The sequence below is a fragment of the Thermobia domestica genome, chromosome 7 (genome assembly GCF_964235325.1).
Source record: "Thermobia domestica chromosome 7, izTheDome1.hap1.1, whole genome shotgun sequence".
Classification (NCBI taxonomy): Eukaryota; Metazoa; Arthropoda; class Insecta; order Zygentoma; family Lepismatidae; genus Thermobia; species Thermobia domestica.
Genome location: NC_137460.1, coordinates 88077746 through 88096370, shown reverse-complemented (window position 1 = coordinate 88096370; position 18625 = coordinate 88077746). Strand labels below are relative to the sequence as shown.

General features: G+C 37.7%; 2 protein-coding genes across 5 annotated transcripts in view; one reads left to right on the top strand and one right to left on the bottom strand.

Annotated features, from left to right (window-relative positions):
* LOC145690274 (DDB1- and CUL4-associated factor 8) overlaps window positions 1–8734 on the bottom strand; it is a 56943-nt gene extending 48209 nt beyond the window's left edge. The window contains exon 1 of one of the 4 annotated variants that reach the window (XM_081765021.1): window positions 8600–8734. The gene's annotated coding sequence lies outside the window, so the exon portion shown is untranslated. Of the gene's footprint in view, window positions 1–8315 lie in introns of all 4 variants that reach the window. The other 3 variants (XM_081765024.1, XM_081765022.1, XM_081765023.1) reach the window with 3 other exon arrangements.
* The window catches only part of LOC145690275 (uncharacterized), a 48001-nt gene continuing 38080 nt past the window's right edge, over window positions 8705–18625 (top strand). The window contains exons 1-3 of the mRNA XM_081765026.1: window positions 8705–8910; window positions 11636–11759; window positions 18002–18200. Coding sequence (XP_081621152.1) covers window positions 8835–8910; window positions 11636–11759; window positions 18002–18200 — 399 coding nt within the window. The 5' untranslated portion in view covers window positions 8705–8834. The remainder of the gene's footprint in view (window positions 8911–11635; window positions 11760–18001; window positions 18201–18625) is intronic.

Below are 18625 nucleotides of genomic sequence, written 5' to 3'. Positions count from 1 at the left end.
TGGTATCTCGACCTTCAATTGTAATTTGTAACGTATGCTTTAATCTTATAGTCAGCAACGGTTTATGCTGTGTCACAGGCAGGGTTGGCAAAAACCATGTTTTTTATTAAAAAAAAAAAACACGATTTTTTTGCTTTAAACTTTTTTTTTTAAATAATTTGCTCTATATATTTATATCACATATGGACAGGAATAAGATTGCTTCGCTTTGGTGTTAGTATGCAACAAGCGGGTTGTGCTGGAAAGGGTCACATAAGCTTGAAGCGGAATTCAAACCGGTTTTCAGCCTACATCCGAGAGTAATTGTCCTCCATTTGAACTCGAAACCGGGACTAATTGGCCACAAATGCGATAAGTCTGCCGACCCACTCACGAAGGAATCCTGATAAAAATACGTCGTACTGATCTTTACATATTTGTTAATAAGTCATTTCAGAAGAAGTTTCAACATTGTATCATTTGAAATTGAGGAACTTTCAAATAATCGTACGAATTCAATTGTGGGATTAAGTTGTAGTATTTTACGATATTCGTAACATACTCTATACAAATAACTGTGGTATGTAGTAACCATTGTACGAGAAGCAGGGTTGGCTGGTTTAAACCAAAAAACGAAAAATGTTAGTAAAAGTTTAAGTGTTTGTAAAATCTTGGTGAACACACATTCGTGGGTTATCACGTTTCACTCTCGTATATTATTCGTATTATCCCTTTTAAGTTTTTTTCGGTCGTTTTCGACCGATATTGCGGTGTCTTAAAGATTCGATTAAAAGAGAACTAAGAATGCTATTTAGTTCCGTTTTTTTTATTTTCCAAAAGAGGAGACATTCAAGAAAGCCTTGGAAGGGTCTATACGCTTCCGAGCGTCAGAACATAGGGGGGTATGACGTCATCAATTTACAAATTCCTTTTTTTTTTTTTTTTTTTTTTTTTTTTTTTTTTTTTTTTTTTTTTTTTTACTGAGGTCTAACTTCAACATTTTTTGCCGAGCTTCTCTTTAATCTTAGAATCCTAACATTTTCCCTAAACAATCAGTGGACCAATTAGTTTCATCAGAATTTTTTCGGATCTCTTCGTCAACATACAAGGGGGGTTCGGAGGGACAAAAGGGTAAAAAAAAGGGATATTTTTTTTACCAAAAAACCCACTTCGTGATTCTTGCTCCGCTCGGCTACATGATAGGGACATTTGAGTGGTACTTTCTAAAAGCCTACTCGATTCTGAAGAGAACGACGTATGAATCATTATCCTACGATAATTAGGAACGTGTCAGGAAATGTTTGAAGTTTGTATAGTATTCTTGGGAAATTTCAGAAATATTCGGAGAAGAGGAAAATATTTTTCCCGCCATAGTATTGAAGATAGGAGATTGGTATTTGGCACAAGTAATTAGCACCATAAGTAATATTTTTAAAGTGATTTCCAGATCTCTATGTTAACCTGGGCCGCACCAGAGGGCCCCAAAACGGGAAAAAAGTGACTTTTCAGCAAAAATCCCTATTTACTCAATCTTTTCCTCCTTAGGGACGCGCGAGGGACATGAGGGTAATACAATCTGAAAGCCTGCTCTATTCTGAAGAGAATGGTGTATGAATCGTGATCGTACGATAATTAGGGACGTGGCAAGAAATTTTTGAAATTTATATAGGGTATTCTGGGAATATTCGCAGAACAGGAAAATATTTTTCCCGTCCTTAGTGTTGAAGATAGGAGATTGGTATTTGGCACAAGCATTTAGTACACTACGTAGTATTTTTGAAACTGAATTTTGAATCTCTATGTTTACCCAGGGCCACGCCAGAGGGCTCCAAACCGGGAGAAAAGGGACTTTTTCAGCAAAAATCCCTATTTTCCTCACTTTTTTCCTCCTTAGGGATGTCCGAGAGACATGCGGGTGATACCATCTGAAAGGCTACTCCATTCTGAAAAAAACGACGTATGAACCATAATTTTACGATCATTAGGGGCGTGTCAGAAATTTTTTAAAATTCGTATGGTGCATGTTATCTATTTTTTTTTTTTTGATGCTCTCTCAACATGGGTAAAACTTTTCGCGCCCTCACTATTCAAGACAGGAAATTCAAATTTGCCACAAGTAATTAGTACACTACGTAGAGTTTTTCCAAATTTTTGGAGGTTTGTGCGCAGACCCGGCAGAGGCTCAGGGGGGCCCAAACTTTGAAGAAGTTTTTTTTTTTTTTTGCTAAAAATTCCCGACTTTCCCTCAAATAATTACCTTCTGGCATATTATAGGGACATGTAAGTCGTACCGTTTGAAAGGCTGTTCCATTCTGAGAAAAACGAGGTATAAACCATGATCCTAGAATAAATAGGGATGACACTGTCGCTGCTTAACTGAGACTCAAGAAAAACGCCGAAAAAGGCAAGAATTTAAAAGGGTTATATTCAGACCTAAATTCCCCATTCATTACTCAAAAAGATTATAATACAAAAACAACTTTTCTTTATAAGTTTATAAATGTTTGTTTTGTGTTTTTTTTTTTTTTTTTTTTTTTTTTTGTAGTTGTTATTATTGTTATGTAATTGCAATCAAAGAAAAATTCCAAATATCGTTTCGTTTCAATGTTTACTATTGATAAAATACATCGAAATGCCGTACTTTGTGTGTGTGTGTGGCGGGGGGAGAGGAGTCATACAGACCCCACGAGAGGCATTCAGTGAAATGAGAAGTATCTTCGGTGTCTATTCATGTATAAATGAGTCTGAGACAAAGTGGACTCAAATAATTCGTATCTTTATTCACTTTTCTTACTAATATGCAAATTAAGTCTTCGTGTTTCTTTAATTTGGACCAATAAAAGTCATTGTTAACTAACTTGAACTAAATTAGTACTTCTGTACCCTGTAGCTTTGAAATTGTCCATATGTAATTCTGTATAATGGTTTCACTTGTGCAACTGTTGATCTTTTTGTCCTTCTGAAATGACTCTTGACAGCTATATTAAGAAGCATATAAAGATCAGTACAACATATTTTTATCAGGATTCCTTCGTGAGTGAGTCGGCAGACGTATCGCATTTGTGGCCAATTAGTCCTGGTTCCGAGTTCAAATGGAGGACAATTTCTCTCGGATGTAACTCGAGAAGCGGTTTTTATTCCGCTTTAAGCTTATGTGACCCCTTCCACCATAACCCGGTTGCTGCATAATAACATCAAAACGAAACAAACTTATTTCTGCCCATATATGATATAAATATATAAAACAAATTATTTAAACAAAAAAGGTTTTTTCAATAAAAACCATGGTTTTTGCCAACCCTGACGATAAGAGAAAATATGAATATGCCGTACTAGTGTCAAAATAGTCTGTTATCGGTGAGAATTCCGTAACTGGATTATCTTCTCTTCTGTTTACAAATAATGGCATTCACGCCAGGAAAAATAAAGTACCTTACTAAGTTCAGTAGAATGCATACCTTTACATTCAACAGCATACTTGTTTAATAGGTTATTAAGTTTTCCATACCTTGTGCTTTGTCTCCTACAATTAAATGATCATCCTTTTGTTATTATACGACGAAATTAATATAATGTAGTTCTATTTATGACGATTTTAATTAAATTAAATGAACACGTATGCAATGGATACGATAAAGTACATTCAATAAACGTTAATTTGTACAATGACGGAACGAGTGCTAATAACGTAACTTAGCTGTTAATATGGATAAATATTGATGTGCGTGTGGCTACTGTACCCTACTGCAATCGTACTGGCTTAAATGAAAAAAAAAAAAAAAAAAACTTTTAGTTTTACGTCCAACGGTTATACCGGCCAGGTTAAAGGAGACGGTGATGAGAAATGAATGAAATTAAGAAAGTTGGAGGAAATGGGAGAACCCCGGGAAAACCCACGTACACGGTGTCTGTCCACCTCAAATCTCACTTGGCGCGAGCTGGTATCGAACCAAGGCCACCATGCACAAGAGGGGAACTCTCTATCATAGCCACCGCGGCCCCTGTACTGGCTTAATTGTATAGACTTTAATTCATGTGATGACAACCGTTTGTGTGCTATATGCAGCAAGGATAATAAACTAGACCAACACCCGGAAGCTGCAATTCATTTCATTATCATCTTACTAACATACTGTATACCCATTCCTAATGCATTTTACACAATTCCTGTCCTGTTTTTCCTCCTTGGACAGGGCTGTCCTGCGTTGGCAACGTACGGGCAGTCGGAAGTCCGATGCAATACTGAGCAGACATCAACATATTTCTACCTGATCTTTCAGTTAACGTCTATCTGCTGATATAGGGTAAAGTTGAGAGCTTAACACACGTCCGTCAAGCTGGCCCGCACAAATTTCATATTCAAACTAAAACAGTACCAAAAATTTGTACTCAATATGTACCAATTTGTACCACTAAAATTAGAATTTGTACCCCCACCAATTTCGAAAAAATTGAATTTTTGATGGCGGGCCAGCTTGACGTCATGGTGGGCCCAGGTGGGTTGGGCTTTTTCAAAAAAGCCCGGGTTTTTTCAAACCCTGCTTCCAGGTCGAATCGGCTCTTCCCTTTCCTAAGAATGCACCGCAGATCTTAACTCCCCGCGGCGGTAAGACTAACACATTCCGATCTCAGGGGCATGAAAATAGAAATTTCTGGAAAAGTTTTAAGAGAGAGACTATATTTCTAAGATAGATATGAAGAACATGGATACATTATGTAGGGCTACAGACTTACAAATTATTATATAAAAAAAAAATTAAGAGCTGACTGTGCACTGGATTTCTGTTAAGATCTTTGAAGTCTTGGATCTCATGTGCAGGAAACATCAGAATTTCCGGAACTGAAACGCACAAACTAAGACGTGTATATATGTAAAATACATTAATGAAAGTCAAGTCGGTTATTCAGGATTCGCCCATAAGGTTGCTGGTAACCAGAGTATACAAGGTGAGTTACGTATCTGAAATCAATGTGCTAACTCATAATTAAAGAAGTGTCCGAGTTACGAGATCCACAAACTTGCAAAGTTTACGTTAGTAATGTGTTACGTTACCCTGGAACACAAACATGCAAGCAATGAAAACATTAGGACATTACTTATGACGTCTTTAGCAACGTACAAATACATAATTTACACGTAAAGTAATTAATTAGGATTAAGTGCTGTATTACCGGGCCAATTTTAGGAAATTTCCCAATTAATTGGAGAATAGTAAAACTTAAGAAAGTGGTTGATTTTGACGTAAACGGGACACTTTATGTGGAGGCGGATGAACTATTTCGCGGAGGGGTGCATACACTTGTTATGATATAGTAGCGCGAAAGGCAGCATGGTAATGGCGTATGTATATCAAGGGTGTGACATATGTGAGAGTTATATAGAAATATTCAAAAAGAACGAGCGACAGTTAAGCCAACTGTTGTACACGACCTTCTTGAAATTGCAAAAGTTCAGAAGCCTCAGTTTTGAAGGCAAGAGACTTCTAACTCAACGGTAATGTAATCCTGAAGTATATGCTGTATTTTATGTTTAAAGTTAAGCGTTACTAATATGAAACTATGACAAGTGGTTTTGAAATCTGTATGATTGCTGAAACCCACATCTTTTTCACTTCCCTCGCGTATACACACAATCGCTGACGCGCCTGCTTCCATCGGACGCACCCCGCGCGGGCCCACCAGCTTCCACCTATTTTAACTCGGTAAGATAGTATTCGCGTTTTTAGTGAGCACCTAGCATAGGCTCGTTTGTGTTTTTTGCATTGTAGTTTTTATGCCTTTTAGCTAATATAACGTAACAATCTATTCCAATCAAATACAGGGGTTGGACAAAAAAAAAAAAAAAAAAAAAAAAAAAAAAAAATCTAAAAAGGTTGCAAAAGTGTGAGCTGAGCCTCCTTTTGCGTCCAAAACAGCTTAGATCCGACATGGAATGGTCGTATACAGCTCCTGAATCGTGGTGTGTGAAAGTTTGTACCATTGTTCCTCCAAAAGTGCTCCAGTTCGTTAAAGGAATCCTGGTGGAGGGTAATGAGACCGAACACGCCTTTCTAACTCAGACCACAATGGCTCAATGATGTTCAGTTCTAGTGATTGAGGAACCGAGGGGAGGTGTGATAGCTTCTGGTAATGCTCCTCAAACCATGATTTCACAGTTTTCGCAGCGTGGTAGGGTGCCAAATCATTTTGGTAGATGCAATCACTATGAGGGAACCATATTTGGTCCATGGGTAGAACCTGGTCTCCTAAAATGGGCTCATACGCCTTAGCATGCATCATTCCATGCAGGGCTATGATGGGACCTGCAGAAAACCACGATATCACTGCCCATACTGTAACATAACCACCCCTATGCTTTACAGTTGGAAGCAGACTGTCTGCATTATAGGCCTGCGACGGTGTTCTCCATACGTAAGCACGGCCGGTTGTTGGAAACAAGTGAAGGTCGATTCACCGGACAACATTACGTGTTTCCACTGCTCATGAGTCAACGCCTTGTCGTCCTTGCACCACTGGATATGCCTCTTCGCATTTACTGCTGTGACCAGGAATTTGGCGATAGCGTCCCTGCCATGAATATTCATTTTATGAAGTTCCCGTCGCACTGTTTTCGATGAAACCGGATTCTGTAAGACGGAATTGAGTTCAGACGTAATTTTCATTTCAGTGATCCTCTTTTCAGTTGCTACAATCAGTTTTAATGTCTTCCGGTCCCAATCTGAAAGGATTATCTTTAGACCACTGTTGTGCTTTGCAGACGTGGTTTGCCCACGAATTGTGTATATCCTCGTGACACTGGACACTATACCTTTCGATACCCCCATAATGTTTGCCACTGATGCTCCAACCAGACGGGCATCAATAATCATGCCTCTTTCGAAGTCTGTCAAGGTCGCCCATTTTACAGCACCACTTTCACACCACGACACTCTGACGGAAGGTCCACATGACACATTGAAAACAAAAAACGATCGCTGATCCCAAAACGCGTTCTACAGTGGGGGGCCGAACTTGTGTGTCCTGTATGAAGCGTTTTTAGATTTTTTTGTCTAGCCCTTGTATAACCGAATGCGATAGTTTGGTACTTTTTTTTTTCGATTTTCAAATTGGTCCAGCCATACAGCAGTAATGCCATTAATCATATGCCATATTGGGTTTTGTGCTATTATCTCATGCGTATACCGGTATCCACTATCACTTATGTGCCTACTTTTTTAGGACGCAACCCCGCCGCAGGTCGTCCGCACTTGCGCTTTTTCCTGACCGTCTAACACAAGTCGATTACGACTGTGTTTTCTGTACAATAGTTCTTACCGTGTACGTACACTGAAACGGCCCTAAAATGAATCTGCACAGAGGAATGGAAGTCCACATCCCAAAAATGATTGTTTAAGGTACAGAGAGTCTATTTAAAGAAAAAGAAGTATACTGTCTACGCAATGAGTTTACGTATGAATCCGTACAATGAATCTGCACTGAACAAGATCTAAGAGTTGCTCCACAGCCCTCTTGTTTTGCTATGCAGTGAAACAATACTACGGATATACTCTGTTAAGATATCGCCTACCTCAATCTGCGCAGCTTGGTACTCTCGATTAACCCGGTAAGGTACAACTATAAAACAAAACATCAAAGTTTCCGGCAAGGTTTTAATACTTTTTATCTCAAGGATGTCACTTCACGCCTGTAATCTCAAGGATGTCACTTCACGCCTGTAATTATTTCTATTCTGGCAAGAAAAGCAGACCTGGTTTCTTCAACATACTATTTACCTGGTGCGAGTAAGAATTAATACCTTCGGAAACTTCTCGTACAGTCTCGAAGTTCTGAATGTATTCGTAAAGCTACGTCATCCAAATAAAATGTCTATATTTTCGCAATAGTCGGTGTATTGGCTTCTTTCAAAACATTTATCACTAATATCGAAACTGAAATACAATATAAATGGGCATAAATTATCAATTCTAACAATATTCTAACACTGTCACTTCTTCCCTTCCGGTACTTGAATGTAGGTGGCCTGCTAAACGTCGCAGTATTTGATCGAACGGAATTTGGAAACACAATCTTTTCATGCCCGTTAAGTAGCTGTCAGCGGTTAATAAAATAATAAGAGGTTTCCTTATCACTAAGAAATTTATCTGAACAATTTCTAAAAAATACAATCGAAAAGCAACTGCGTAAACACTTAAACTTTCCATTAAATCAGGACAACAACCGAAGTTTCCATTTCTCCCCCACATACTTACTTAAGATTGTTTAATATACTTTGAAGTTAGATTCAACTTAATTGTAAACTTTATTTGCATTAAAACGCACTTCATTGTGATATTAACCTTACCAGTCACACAACACAAACACGCGCAAATGAAAATAAACTTTTGTGCATCTTGTCAGCCATATTGATCCCCAAAATAGAGTAAGCCTGTCGAAGCATAGTTAGAAACGGCATAATATTTACTGGCCAGCTGTTTCATTAGCTTTAGAGCGAATTGACATCTTCTTCACAAACCTTTAATTGGTTGATATGTACTTTAGAAAAGATGCGAAAGGTTACATCTCAAACAGACATACGCAGTGGCAAATCCCATCCACCCAAATACTATTAAATCTTGCTTACTATTTCCTACAACATCCACATCCACAACAATTCTAGCCTCCTTCTTATGCAGGAAATGTTTCATGTCATCGCAAAAGATCTTAGAACATAGACTCTCATTAGGGATTACGTTAACTTGAACACTCCTTGACCAACCCAGTAAGCGAGCATACGAAAATGGACTTCGGCGTATAAACTCGCATTTAGTTTTCTCCTACACGCTACGTATTACAATGTCTAGCAACCTGACCTAGACATGGTAGCTTCCGAAGGAATTCATGTGTTCTATGTCAAATGTACATTTTATACTGGTGTAATTATTAAGAACATAGGTAGGAACTGCAACAAATGTTATCAGAATTTGTATTTTTGTTATTTATGAGTTTACAACAAATGTCATACTCGTTTGATGTGTTAATTACCATATTTCTTTCAGTCAAAAGTATGTGCATGTTGATGTGTTTCAGGCTCTACAGCTGATTACAGTCTTTTTTTTTTTTTTTTTTTTGATAGAAGTGAGGGATTATTCATTGAGTATGTACGAACTTACAAAGGGGTAACAAAGTGACTTTTATTTACTTACCGACTGATACGAAAATAAAAAAGAACGTACCTGTACTTTATATCTACATGTGTAGTGCCCTTGTACTTTATCTATGACTATGTGTGTGTGTGTGAGGGGGGGGGGGATTTAACGCATATCGCACGTCTTGTGCACATGGATACTTCTTACGGCTTAAGTTTAGAGTTGCCCCTCCAGTCTGAAGTTGCCCTTGGACTTTGCAACATAAAAAAACAATGCTTAAAATATTAAACATTGTTACATTTCACTTAACTTCAGTACTCCGTGTGCTTCACAAAAATTTAAAAGGTTTTCTTCAATATTTTTGCGCATCCCTTACACCTGTTCGCCATATTCGCCATATTTTTACAACTACCATGCTGCTGAAACCTTCCGCATCCAGCAAATAGTACTAATTTCCACATATCTTTTCTCGTATTAAACATAACTCTCCTGCCGAACTTACATTTCTAAACATCAAATAAAAGGTTCAAATTATCATTTCTTACCTCATTTCTCCTGTAAATTTTCCTGATTTCCATAAAAAGCGGAGGGGTAACTCTAAACTTAACCCCTTCTTACTGTTGTAATACGTAGAAAATTTATGGTATTTCATGTAGAAGTGGTAATAGAACACAGAAGAAACGCAGATCAGGGGGTTCTCATGTATACTATTACCGAAGTGAAGTTTTCTAGTGAAACTTAAGGAAACTTTTTTTTTTTTGTGCAACTGCAGGTGGAGAATAGTTCGTCCTATTTAAAAATAAAATGTTCACTTGCGTGAAACGAGTCTATTTTTTTCTGGACTGTTACTCTTGCATATGTCCAAATAATTGCGTTGAGATTGATAATATGCGTTCCGGTAACTCTTTACTTTGGGCAAGGCAGTGATATCCCGTCACTGTTAGTATTATTCACAGGTGTCATTGGTTCCTTTCTGTTGCTAGGGATTATTCATAGACTATGTACGACCTTAAAAAGGCAGTAATAAGGGGACTTTAATTTACTACAATATTGCCCTTGTACTTAATGCAATCAGTTCCTGTCACTGCCTTACCTAAACTAAAGATTTGCCTACGTTCCAACTGATGTGCTTCCAGTACAGGTGTAAATACTCGTGCTGACGTACGCCATAGCCACTGGGTTAACTTCCGCAGATGGCGACTCCAAAATGGACAAAACAACATGCCCTGCGGGGCTCTAACCCGCCTTCACTCACTAACGCCCGCTCGGCAATACTATGTGACTTAAATAATAAAACTTTAGTACAGAAAGGGGAATCAGTAATCTAGAGCTTTGCACGTCCAATCCTAACCGACTGTACCATATTATAATATTAAGGAATTTGAAGAAGATATTGAAATAGGGATTTAAAAAAATAGTTATAAAACTGCATTTAACGTTGTCTATTGTCTGCATACAGACTTAACGACAATAAAAATATTCTATTCTATTCTATCTTTGTTTTTAGAAATTATGTAAGAATTTCTAAAACCAGTGATACCGGTAAACATATATCGCATGTCCCGTGCATGTAAATACTTCTTACAGTTGTACTACCTATAAAAATGATTCTGTTTGATGTACAAGTCGTAATACAACACAACAAACCCAGATCACGCTGTATTCACACTCCCATGTTGGAGTGTGAACACAACATGATTTGCGTTTGTTGTGTGTTCTATTACCACTTGTACATGATACGGAATCATTTCTGTAGGTAGTACAACAGTAAGAAGTATCCACGTGCACGGGAGATGAGAAGTAGCTATTCTAAACAATTACCGAGCTACTTTATTACGAAAAAAAATATCTTAAATATTTTGTGAACAACATGCTGTAAGCCCAATTTTATATTTTTAAATCCATGGCACGAAAGAGTACTGTCACTTTGTATAATAACCATTGTTGTCAGATAATGTCTTCAGCTAGAAAAAAAAAAATGAAATATGCGTGTTCAAAGTAGCCCCATAAATGGGGCTACTTTGAACGTAATTGTTCTAATAAAAATCTACCTATAAGCTGTATTATATTCTTTGATATTGAGTTGAATAGAGGCGAATTTTATGGACATTTTGGTATATATTACATAGTTGTGCGATTTTCCTAACGGGCTACAGAAAATATTTTTAAAATGTACTTACTCAAATAGAAGAGTAACAAATACTCTATGTAGCTTTCGTAATTGTAGAATTTACTACAGGAAAACAAAAGTTGTTTTTGAACAAAAAAAAGTCATAAGAAACAGAAACTAAAGCACCCCCGCCTCAAAAAAAAAAAAAAAAAAAAAGTCCCAAAAATGTCGGCAGGCACCAGTAGACAGCAGACACTTATTTCACATACTTTTTTTCAAGTTAAGAAATTTGTCTTTTTGCTAATATTAATATATTATTTAGATAATCGTTCGTTTTTTCAGTGTGTTTAAGTATTGTATTTAGTTGTGTACTTATTACGGTTCTTTAATAATTCTAAACCTTTATGTTACTTTTGAATAGATACAATGGGTGATGAATATGAATACTTTACCCAACCGTTTGTGGAAGAAGATGGTTGTCTTTTTGATGCACATACAGCAGCTAATCTTGGCGACAAGGAAACAATTCTACACTTAATTCAGAGGTAGGAAATACTGTATTGCAATTTTTTTTAGTTAGTGATTAACTAGTATCATAATTACACACGAATGAGTCAAAAGTTTGCTATATTTCGGTCACTTGCTTTATATATACAGTTGCAAGGAAAGCTGCGTAACATTCAAAGTAGAGGCTATCGTGGTGCATGTTAAAAGCGATTTTTCATCCAGTTTTTAGATCCTCCTCAATACAGTTTCTTGCTTTTGGAGACTAAGATCTCCTGTACTTTAGTTTCCACATCTTTTTGTTTCTTGCAGCATCGAAGTTAGCCTTAGGTCGGAACAAGTAATAATCCAAAGGTGTAATTTCTTGACTATATCGTGGGTGTGGTATCAGTTCAGCTCCCGTAAATTCGTGGAGTTCATTCCGGGTCATTCGAGAAGTATGGGTGGGTTTGCTGCAGAAGCGTTCGCTTTGTGTTCACCAATGTAGGGTATTTTAGCATTTGCTTCAACTGTTTGGAGTACAGGGTGGCACTAATGGTTCGACTATCCGAAACACCCATTCTGGATGTGGTAATAGATTATTATGGCACCTGGTCACTGCTTATGCAGGTGAGATTTCGAAAAGGTATGCACTTTTCGTCGCACGTTGTTATTCTCTTCAGAAAGTGCGGATTATGTAGGTTTTGTAGGAGTTTCTTCCACATATCCATCATTCTCTGCTTGAGGTGGGGTCAGTTCGTGAGGCACAACCATGGCCGAAGTAGTGGAGATGACAAACACACTGGATTCTGAGATACCGAGCTCGCGTGATGAACTCCGAGTGTTAGTCATCCGATGTTCCTTTATGTCCTAGCGCACGACCTCGGAATCTACGGTTTTCGGTCTGCCTGATCTTGGCTGATCGGCAAGGTTTTTAACTCGAGCGAAAGCTTTCGAACTATGTGATTGTTGTGATGATCAGCTGTCTCATCACTTTTCGTACGTCAAAAGTTTCCGAGTTGCTTGCATGGTGTTACGGCGTAGTTCGAACTTGTAAAACCTCCGAATTAGACTTATTCAACTTCATCCTTGCAACTGCCAAGTCACACACGGGACATAGCATGAAATAACCTATATATACCCGTAATAGCGAGCAATTTCAATAACTTGAATTGTTTTGATTATGTAACAAATAACGCCAGAAACAATTCACGTATGCAAATACTACAAAACTTTTTTACACTCATGTATTTTAAGGATTAAGTTTTAAAGTATCAAGAGAACTTTAAATCTTTGAAAACATATTAAGTATTCATCCTTTTGGCAGGTCCTGTGACGAATGAGTTTTTTATTATTGTTACTGTTTTTAGCTTTGGGCCTGGAAATGTTTCTTCCACGTTTCTCGATCTTTAGCTTACTTTTTTAACTCCTAATATTTTCTTTTGTTCTTCAAATTATCGATCAATTGTTTTCTTCTTCCTATTCCTTGTTTTCTTTTCATCTTTCCTTCTACAGTAATATGAAGAATAATTTCTTCGCAAGATGTGTCCAATTGGCTTTTCTACGAATAATGCTGGATAAAAGCGTTCTCTTCTCTCCTATTCTTTTTAAAACCTCTTCGTTTGTTACTTGCGTGCGAAACATATTTTCTGCCAAAACTAAAGAAAAATAAATTGAAACACAGAGGTTTTAATCAAACGTGTAATAATAATATTAAAATAATCAGAGTAACACCATGACAATGCAGTTTACTGATAATCTGGTTGTTCATTTGACATTTTCAGGCAGAGGCCTAGCTTAAAGTTTTAATGATCTTCAAAATTTTCAGTTGTTCCTTAACATTGAATATTTTCTAACTGTAAAACTGGTTTAGAAAAAAAATGAATTTAGTACACCTCTTGCAAATGCAGTCTTTCTAAAATTGTAGTCACTAGTGGCAAAAATAAAAATGAATTAAGTTGTGCTGCAACTAAGATTTATGAGTCCAGATAATAATAAAATCTGTACTCCTCCAAATATACAGGGTGTTTCAAAACAACTTTGACAATGTTTGGGTGGTGATTCCTGACACCAAGATGAGACAAAAACTATAGACCAACCTGGGTGCAGAAATGCTTCCTTTCGGAGTTATAGGCCGCCGAAAACATAAAAAAATGAAGTTAAAACTCCATAGTTCCAATACTATGGGACCTACCGTAGTCGGGTCAAGATTTTATTTAGAAACTAGTATGTGCTCTATCCAAATATCCATGTTTCAGAATCCTGCGGGACTTCCGTAACAATTTTTATAGAGGTAGTTGGTGAGTACTTCAAATTATATGCCCGTAGCCAAACTGCCTCCATGAAAATTGTTGGGTGAGTTCCCTAGGATTCTGAAACATGGATTTTTGGATAGGGCACATATTAGTTTCTAAATGAAGTTTGACCCGACTACAGTAGGTCTCAGTTTTGCAGCTATGATCTTGATCTGATCTTGGTGTCAAGAATCACCTCTCAAACGTTGTCGGTGTTGTTTTGAAACACCTTGTATATGTGAATGCATGTTAGCAATCAATCATTGAAAGAACTTTGTCATTGCAGTGCGTTTGAGTTTGGACTTTCTTGTTTTGCCTTCTTATGCAAAACAGAATTTGAAGGATGAGACTTACTATTAACGTGGGCTCCAATAACTACGGTTCAACTGGCGGGTTCACATACCATCATGCAAGAGCAAGTCTCACAGAATAGGCCGTTCCGCACCACATTATCTTGCCACCAAGAGAGCCTTATTATAAGACCACACGTCCTTCCCGCTAGTCTAGTGGCTAGCGCATGTTTTTGATGTTCACGGATTCGATTCCCGTGGTAGAGCTTTGAAATTTGAACGCAATACGGTGATTTGGATTCCACTTTAAATTGTGAGTCCACATTTCATATACTTTCGGTGCTGAAAAGGCGTACACGCTAACTCCAACCAGCCAACCAATTAGCAGGACTAGGCCACTGGTCCCTGCAGTCAGTGCAGTTATATAAGATATCCACTAGCTTTATTATCTATGTCACATAAATAATGCAGTATTTCCGACTTGACAGAATCTTATTTGTGTATTTATGGCACTATGTGAACATGTTACATATCAGAATTCTTGCATAACGGTGAACAGTATATACAGTGGACTTTTTTTTTTTTTTTTTTTTTAATTCGAACAGAAGTTTATTCTTCATTAAAAGTATACGAGAGTTGTTAGAAAAATTCTAAGCCTATCTATGAACGGAGCAACAAAGAGTTTATGGATGGTGTTACCTTTCAGCATACTCCACTGAGAAGTTAACACATTTTTCCTATCGATGTTCAAGTGCGTTAATGTTGCTGGTAAAAAATGATTTGTCGAAGGTGTGTAAAATTTCGGGGTTCACGGTGGCTCGATGGTAGAGACCTTACCTGTGGTTCGTGAAGTCCCTGGTTCGATTCCCTGCCAAGTAAGTGTGTGGTGGGCAACATCGTGTCCGTGAGTTTTCTTGAGGTATTTTCGTTTCTTCCCACATTCTCATTCCACCGATTCTTCCATCATCACTCACTCACAATAATCATCCGTCTCCCTTAACCAAGAGGCATAGTGGCGGAACGTTAAACTGAAAGGCGTGTAAAATTTCATCTATGACACGCATTACGTCACCATCAGTGTCAAAATGAAAACTTTCCAACTTCTTTTTGAGCGTTGGAAAGAGATGCGGTCAGAAGGTACTAAATCAGGGCGAATAAGGTGGGTGGGGACCAATCTATAACCGCAATCGTGAGTTGCTGCCAATGCGATGATTAACTTGTGGCTAGGGCCTGCTGTCAGTTTCCCACGACACTTCTGCCGAAAATTATCACGCAACTGTCTTAGAAGACTTGCATATTACTCCCCAGTCACTGTTCGCCCCTTTGAAAAATAATCCACCATCATTATCCCTTCCGGATCCCAGAAAAGTGTAGCCATTACTTTTTTAGCTGAGAGCAATGACTTCGGAGGAGGGATGAGGGGTGTTTCCACTGCTTGGAACTTTGTTTGGACTCTGGTTGGTAATGGTAGACCCAAGACTCACTCACTATTCTGAATCGAGTGCGAAAGGCATCTGGATTTGTCCGGAAGAAATTAAGATTGTTCCTTAAACTTTTGCGTCTGGTAAACTTTTGATCAACTGGTGCTCGCGGAATCCTTGCTCATTCCCAGATGCTGGGTGATAATTCGGTCAACGCTTACAGTAGTTAAGACCACTCAGCAATCTGTCTGTTGGTCATTCGCCGATCAAGTATGAAGATTTCATGCACTTCCCGTGAGGGAGTGCTTCCATGAGCTTTCCTGATCTTGTGTAATCTTCAGTGGAGGTTCTCTTCTCTTAAATTCGACTGTATGTGGACGCGCATTCTCATGCAACTCAAGAACGCGTTCCGACAGTCGACATCGACTTTTATTATGAATTACAGGCTTCAGCTTGCTTACCAACGTATCACTGTACATTTTACTGTTTATTGTTGACCTCTTTTTCAGGTAATGTTCCAGGATTGGTTCTTGTGAGTTCCAAAACACTGTGAGCATCACTTTCCCTGCAGAAGGCTGACTTTTGAATTTCTTCTTGACGTGAGATCCGAGGTGCTTTCATTTCATGCTCTGCGTTTGCTCTTGGGTTCAAAGTGATGAATCCACGTTTTATGCCCAGTGATGATTCGCCTGAGAAACTCTTCACCTTAGCATAAGGGCCCAGTAGCTGCAGACAGATTCTCACACGGTTTCGCTTGTTTTCTTCATCCAGTTTTATCGGAACCCATCTCATACAGACTGTGAAAGTTGAGCCTGCTATGCATGCCATATGCAGAACCATGACTATTGTGCATATGGATTGCCACTTCCTTAACAGTCACTCGTCTGTTATTCAGAATCAAGGCACGTTACTCGTTCAATAATGTCATCAGTTGTTGCTGTAGCTGGACGTCCTGCTCTTTCCTCATACTTCACCCTTGTTCGACTACTTTTGAACTGTTCAATCCACTGCTAAACACTTCGCTGTGGCAACACATTGTCCTGAAAGTCTTTTATGAATTTCCGCTCCAGGTATTTCTTCAAACCATAAAAAGCGGATGACATAACATGTTCTTTGGTGCACACAGTGTGTGGCGTGGCCATCTTTACTTCCGCAACAGCGCAAAGCGCACTGATTTATAACGCTGCAACCTACCACAGGCGAAGCCAAGGGTGACACCTAGCATCTGGTGAGCACACAATTCCGTAGAACCAACCTGAAAAGAAATACAAAAATATTGAAGTTACTTATTGACTTACTCTCGTAGATTATGTTGGAATACTGTTTTCTTCATCTTTCTGTGGTCTGTTGAGAAATTGGCACTAATGCTTGTAACAAAAGCTTCAAAGTAGTAAGTAGAGTGTAGGGTTTTGAAAGATTACATGCAGTATATTGTACTGAAGTTACGTGAGATAGAACCTAGTCTATCGTGGAATCTGAACCACACATATTTCTACCGAAGATCATACCCAAAACTTTCCCAAGCAAGGCAAGTATGCTAACCACTTATGCATGGAAAACTTGAATAAGAATTTAGTGCCCAGTTGTGTTAAACGTCTCGTGAGATGAATACCAGCGTCAGAATTCGGATGTTCACGATATCCAGTCCTTTAGTCCTGCGTCCTAGTCACTTTGGTATTTAAAAGAGTGAGTGATACAATATACATAACGAAATAAGCACCAAACAAAAAGGAAATATTTTCAAATAATTTTTTTTTTTTCGTTTCAACAGCTATTATTGATTAATAATTTATTGTTGCAGTTTGTATTTGTTGCTTTGGTAATTATTTTGATTTTATCTTTTTTTTTTTAAATAATTAATTTATCCAATTAACATACTAAGAGTGAAAAAGTGACTGCTTGGACCGGTACTCGTATCCCAGTCCAGTCAGTCACACTTTCACTCTTTGTATGTTATAGAATTCCCATCTACAGAGGATCTGATGTGTGGAAAAAAGTATTTTGTTTCCTCTTTCATTAATATATATTCTCCAATTGAGTCGTGCCAGTAGCTGGATAATTTCCTCTGATTTAAGCAAGAGTGTACCACATTCATGCATGCACTAACATAATTTGAAAATGTTGATGTTTTGCATTTCTTTTTTATCACAGGAACAAGTACAGTTTTTTATTTTAGTATTGTTAATTTATACAATACTACAATACATTTATTTTATTTTTGTTAATTTGCTTTTCTATTTATTTATTTTTGTTAATTTTATGTTGATAGTGATTTGTGTGTATTTTATTTGAACTGAAGAGCACCATGGAGTTTACATAGGAAAAACAAAGCCGGTTGGACACCGTTAATGTACGCATGCTGTCATGGTCGCCAGGAAATTGTACGCTTACTGTTAAATTGTGGAGTGGATAGGAAAGTTACCAGTGGAAAAGGAGCCACATGTTTGATGTTGGCCGCTGTAAGTGGCGACGAGGAAACTGTTCGTATTTTGATTCAGGTAAATACTTTTATTAGAAGCTATCTTTTGTACAGTATTTCAAGTAGTATAGTCTTATAGTTATTAATAGATGCTATTGAGTACATACTATTAAAAATTACCCAATCCAGTCTTCTCTCTTTAGAATTTAATTATATCCAATATTTTGGCCCGATCTGTGGCAATGAACACGAGCTGTTGTATGTTAACTGGTTCAAATTTCTTCTGCCCACGGAAAGAGAAGTACTGTAACGAAACTTCAATGAAAAGCTGTTTAGTTAGTAAACTATCAAAGGAATCTGCACCCTATCTAGAAAAATATCTAAAGAATGAAGTGTCCAAAAATTTAAAACGCAATTGAAAAGTTTCCATAGAAACTTAATGAAGTCAGTGTAAAGTGACATTAAATTTAATATATAATTAACAGTCCGCAAAAAATAGTCTTA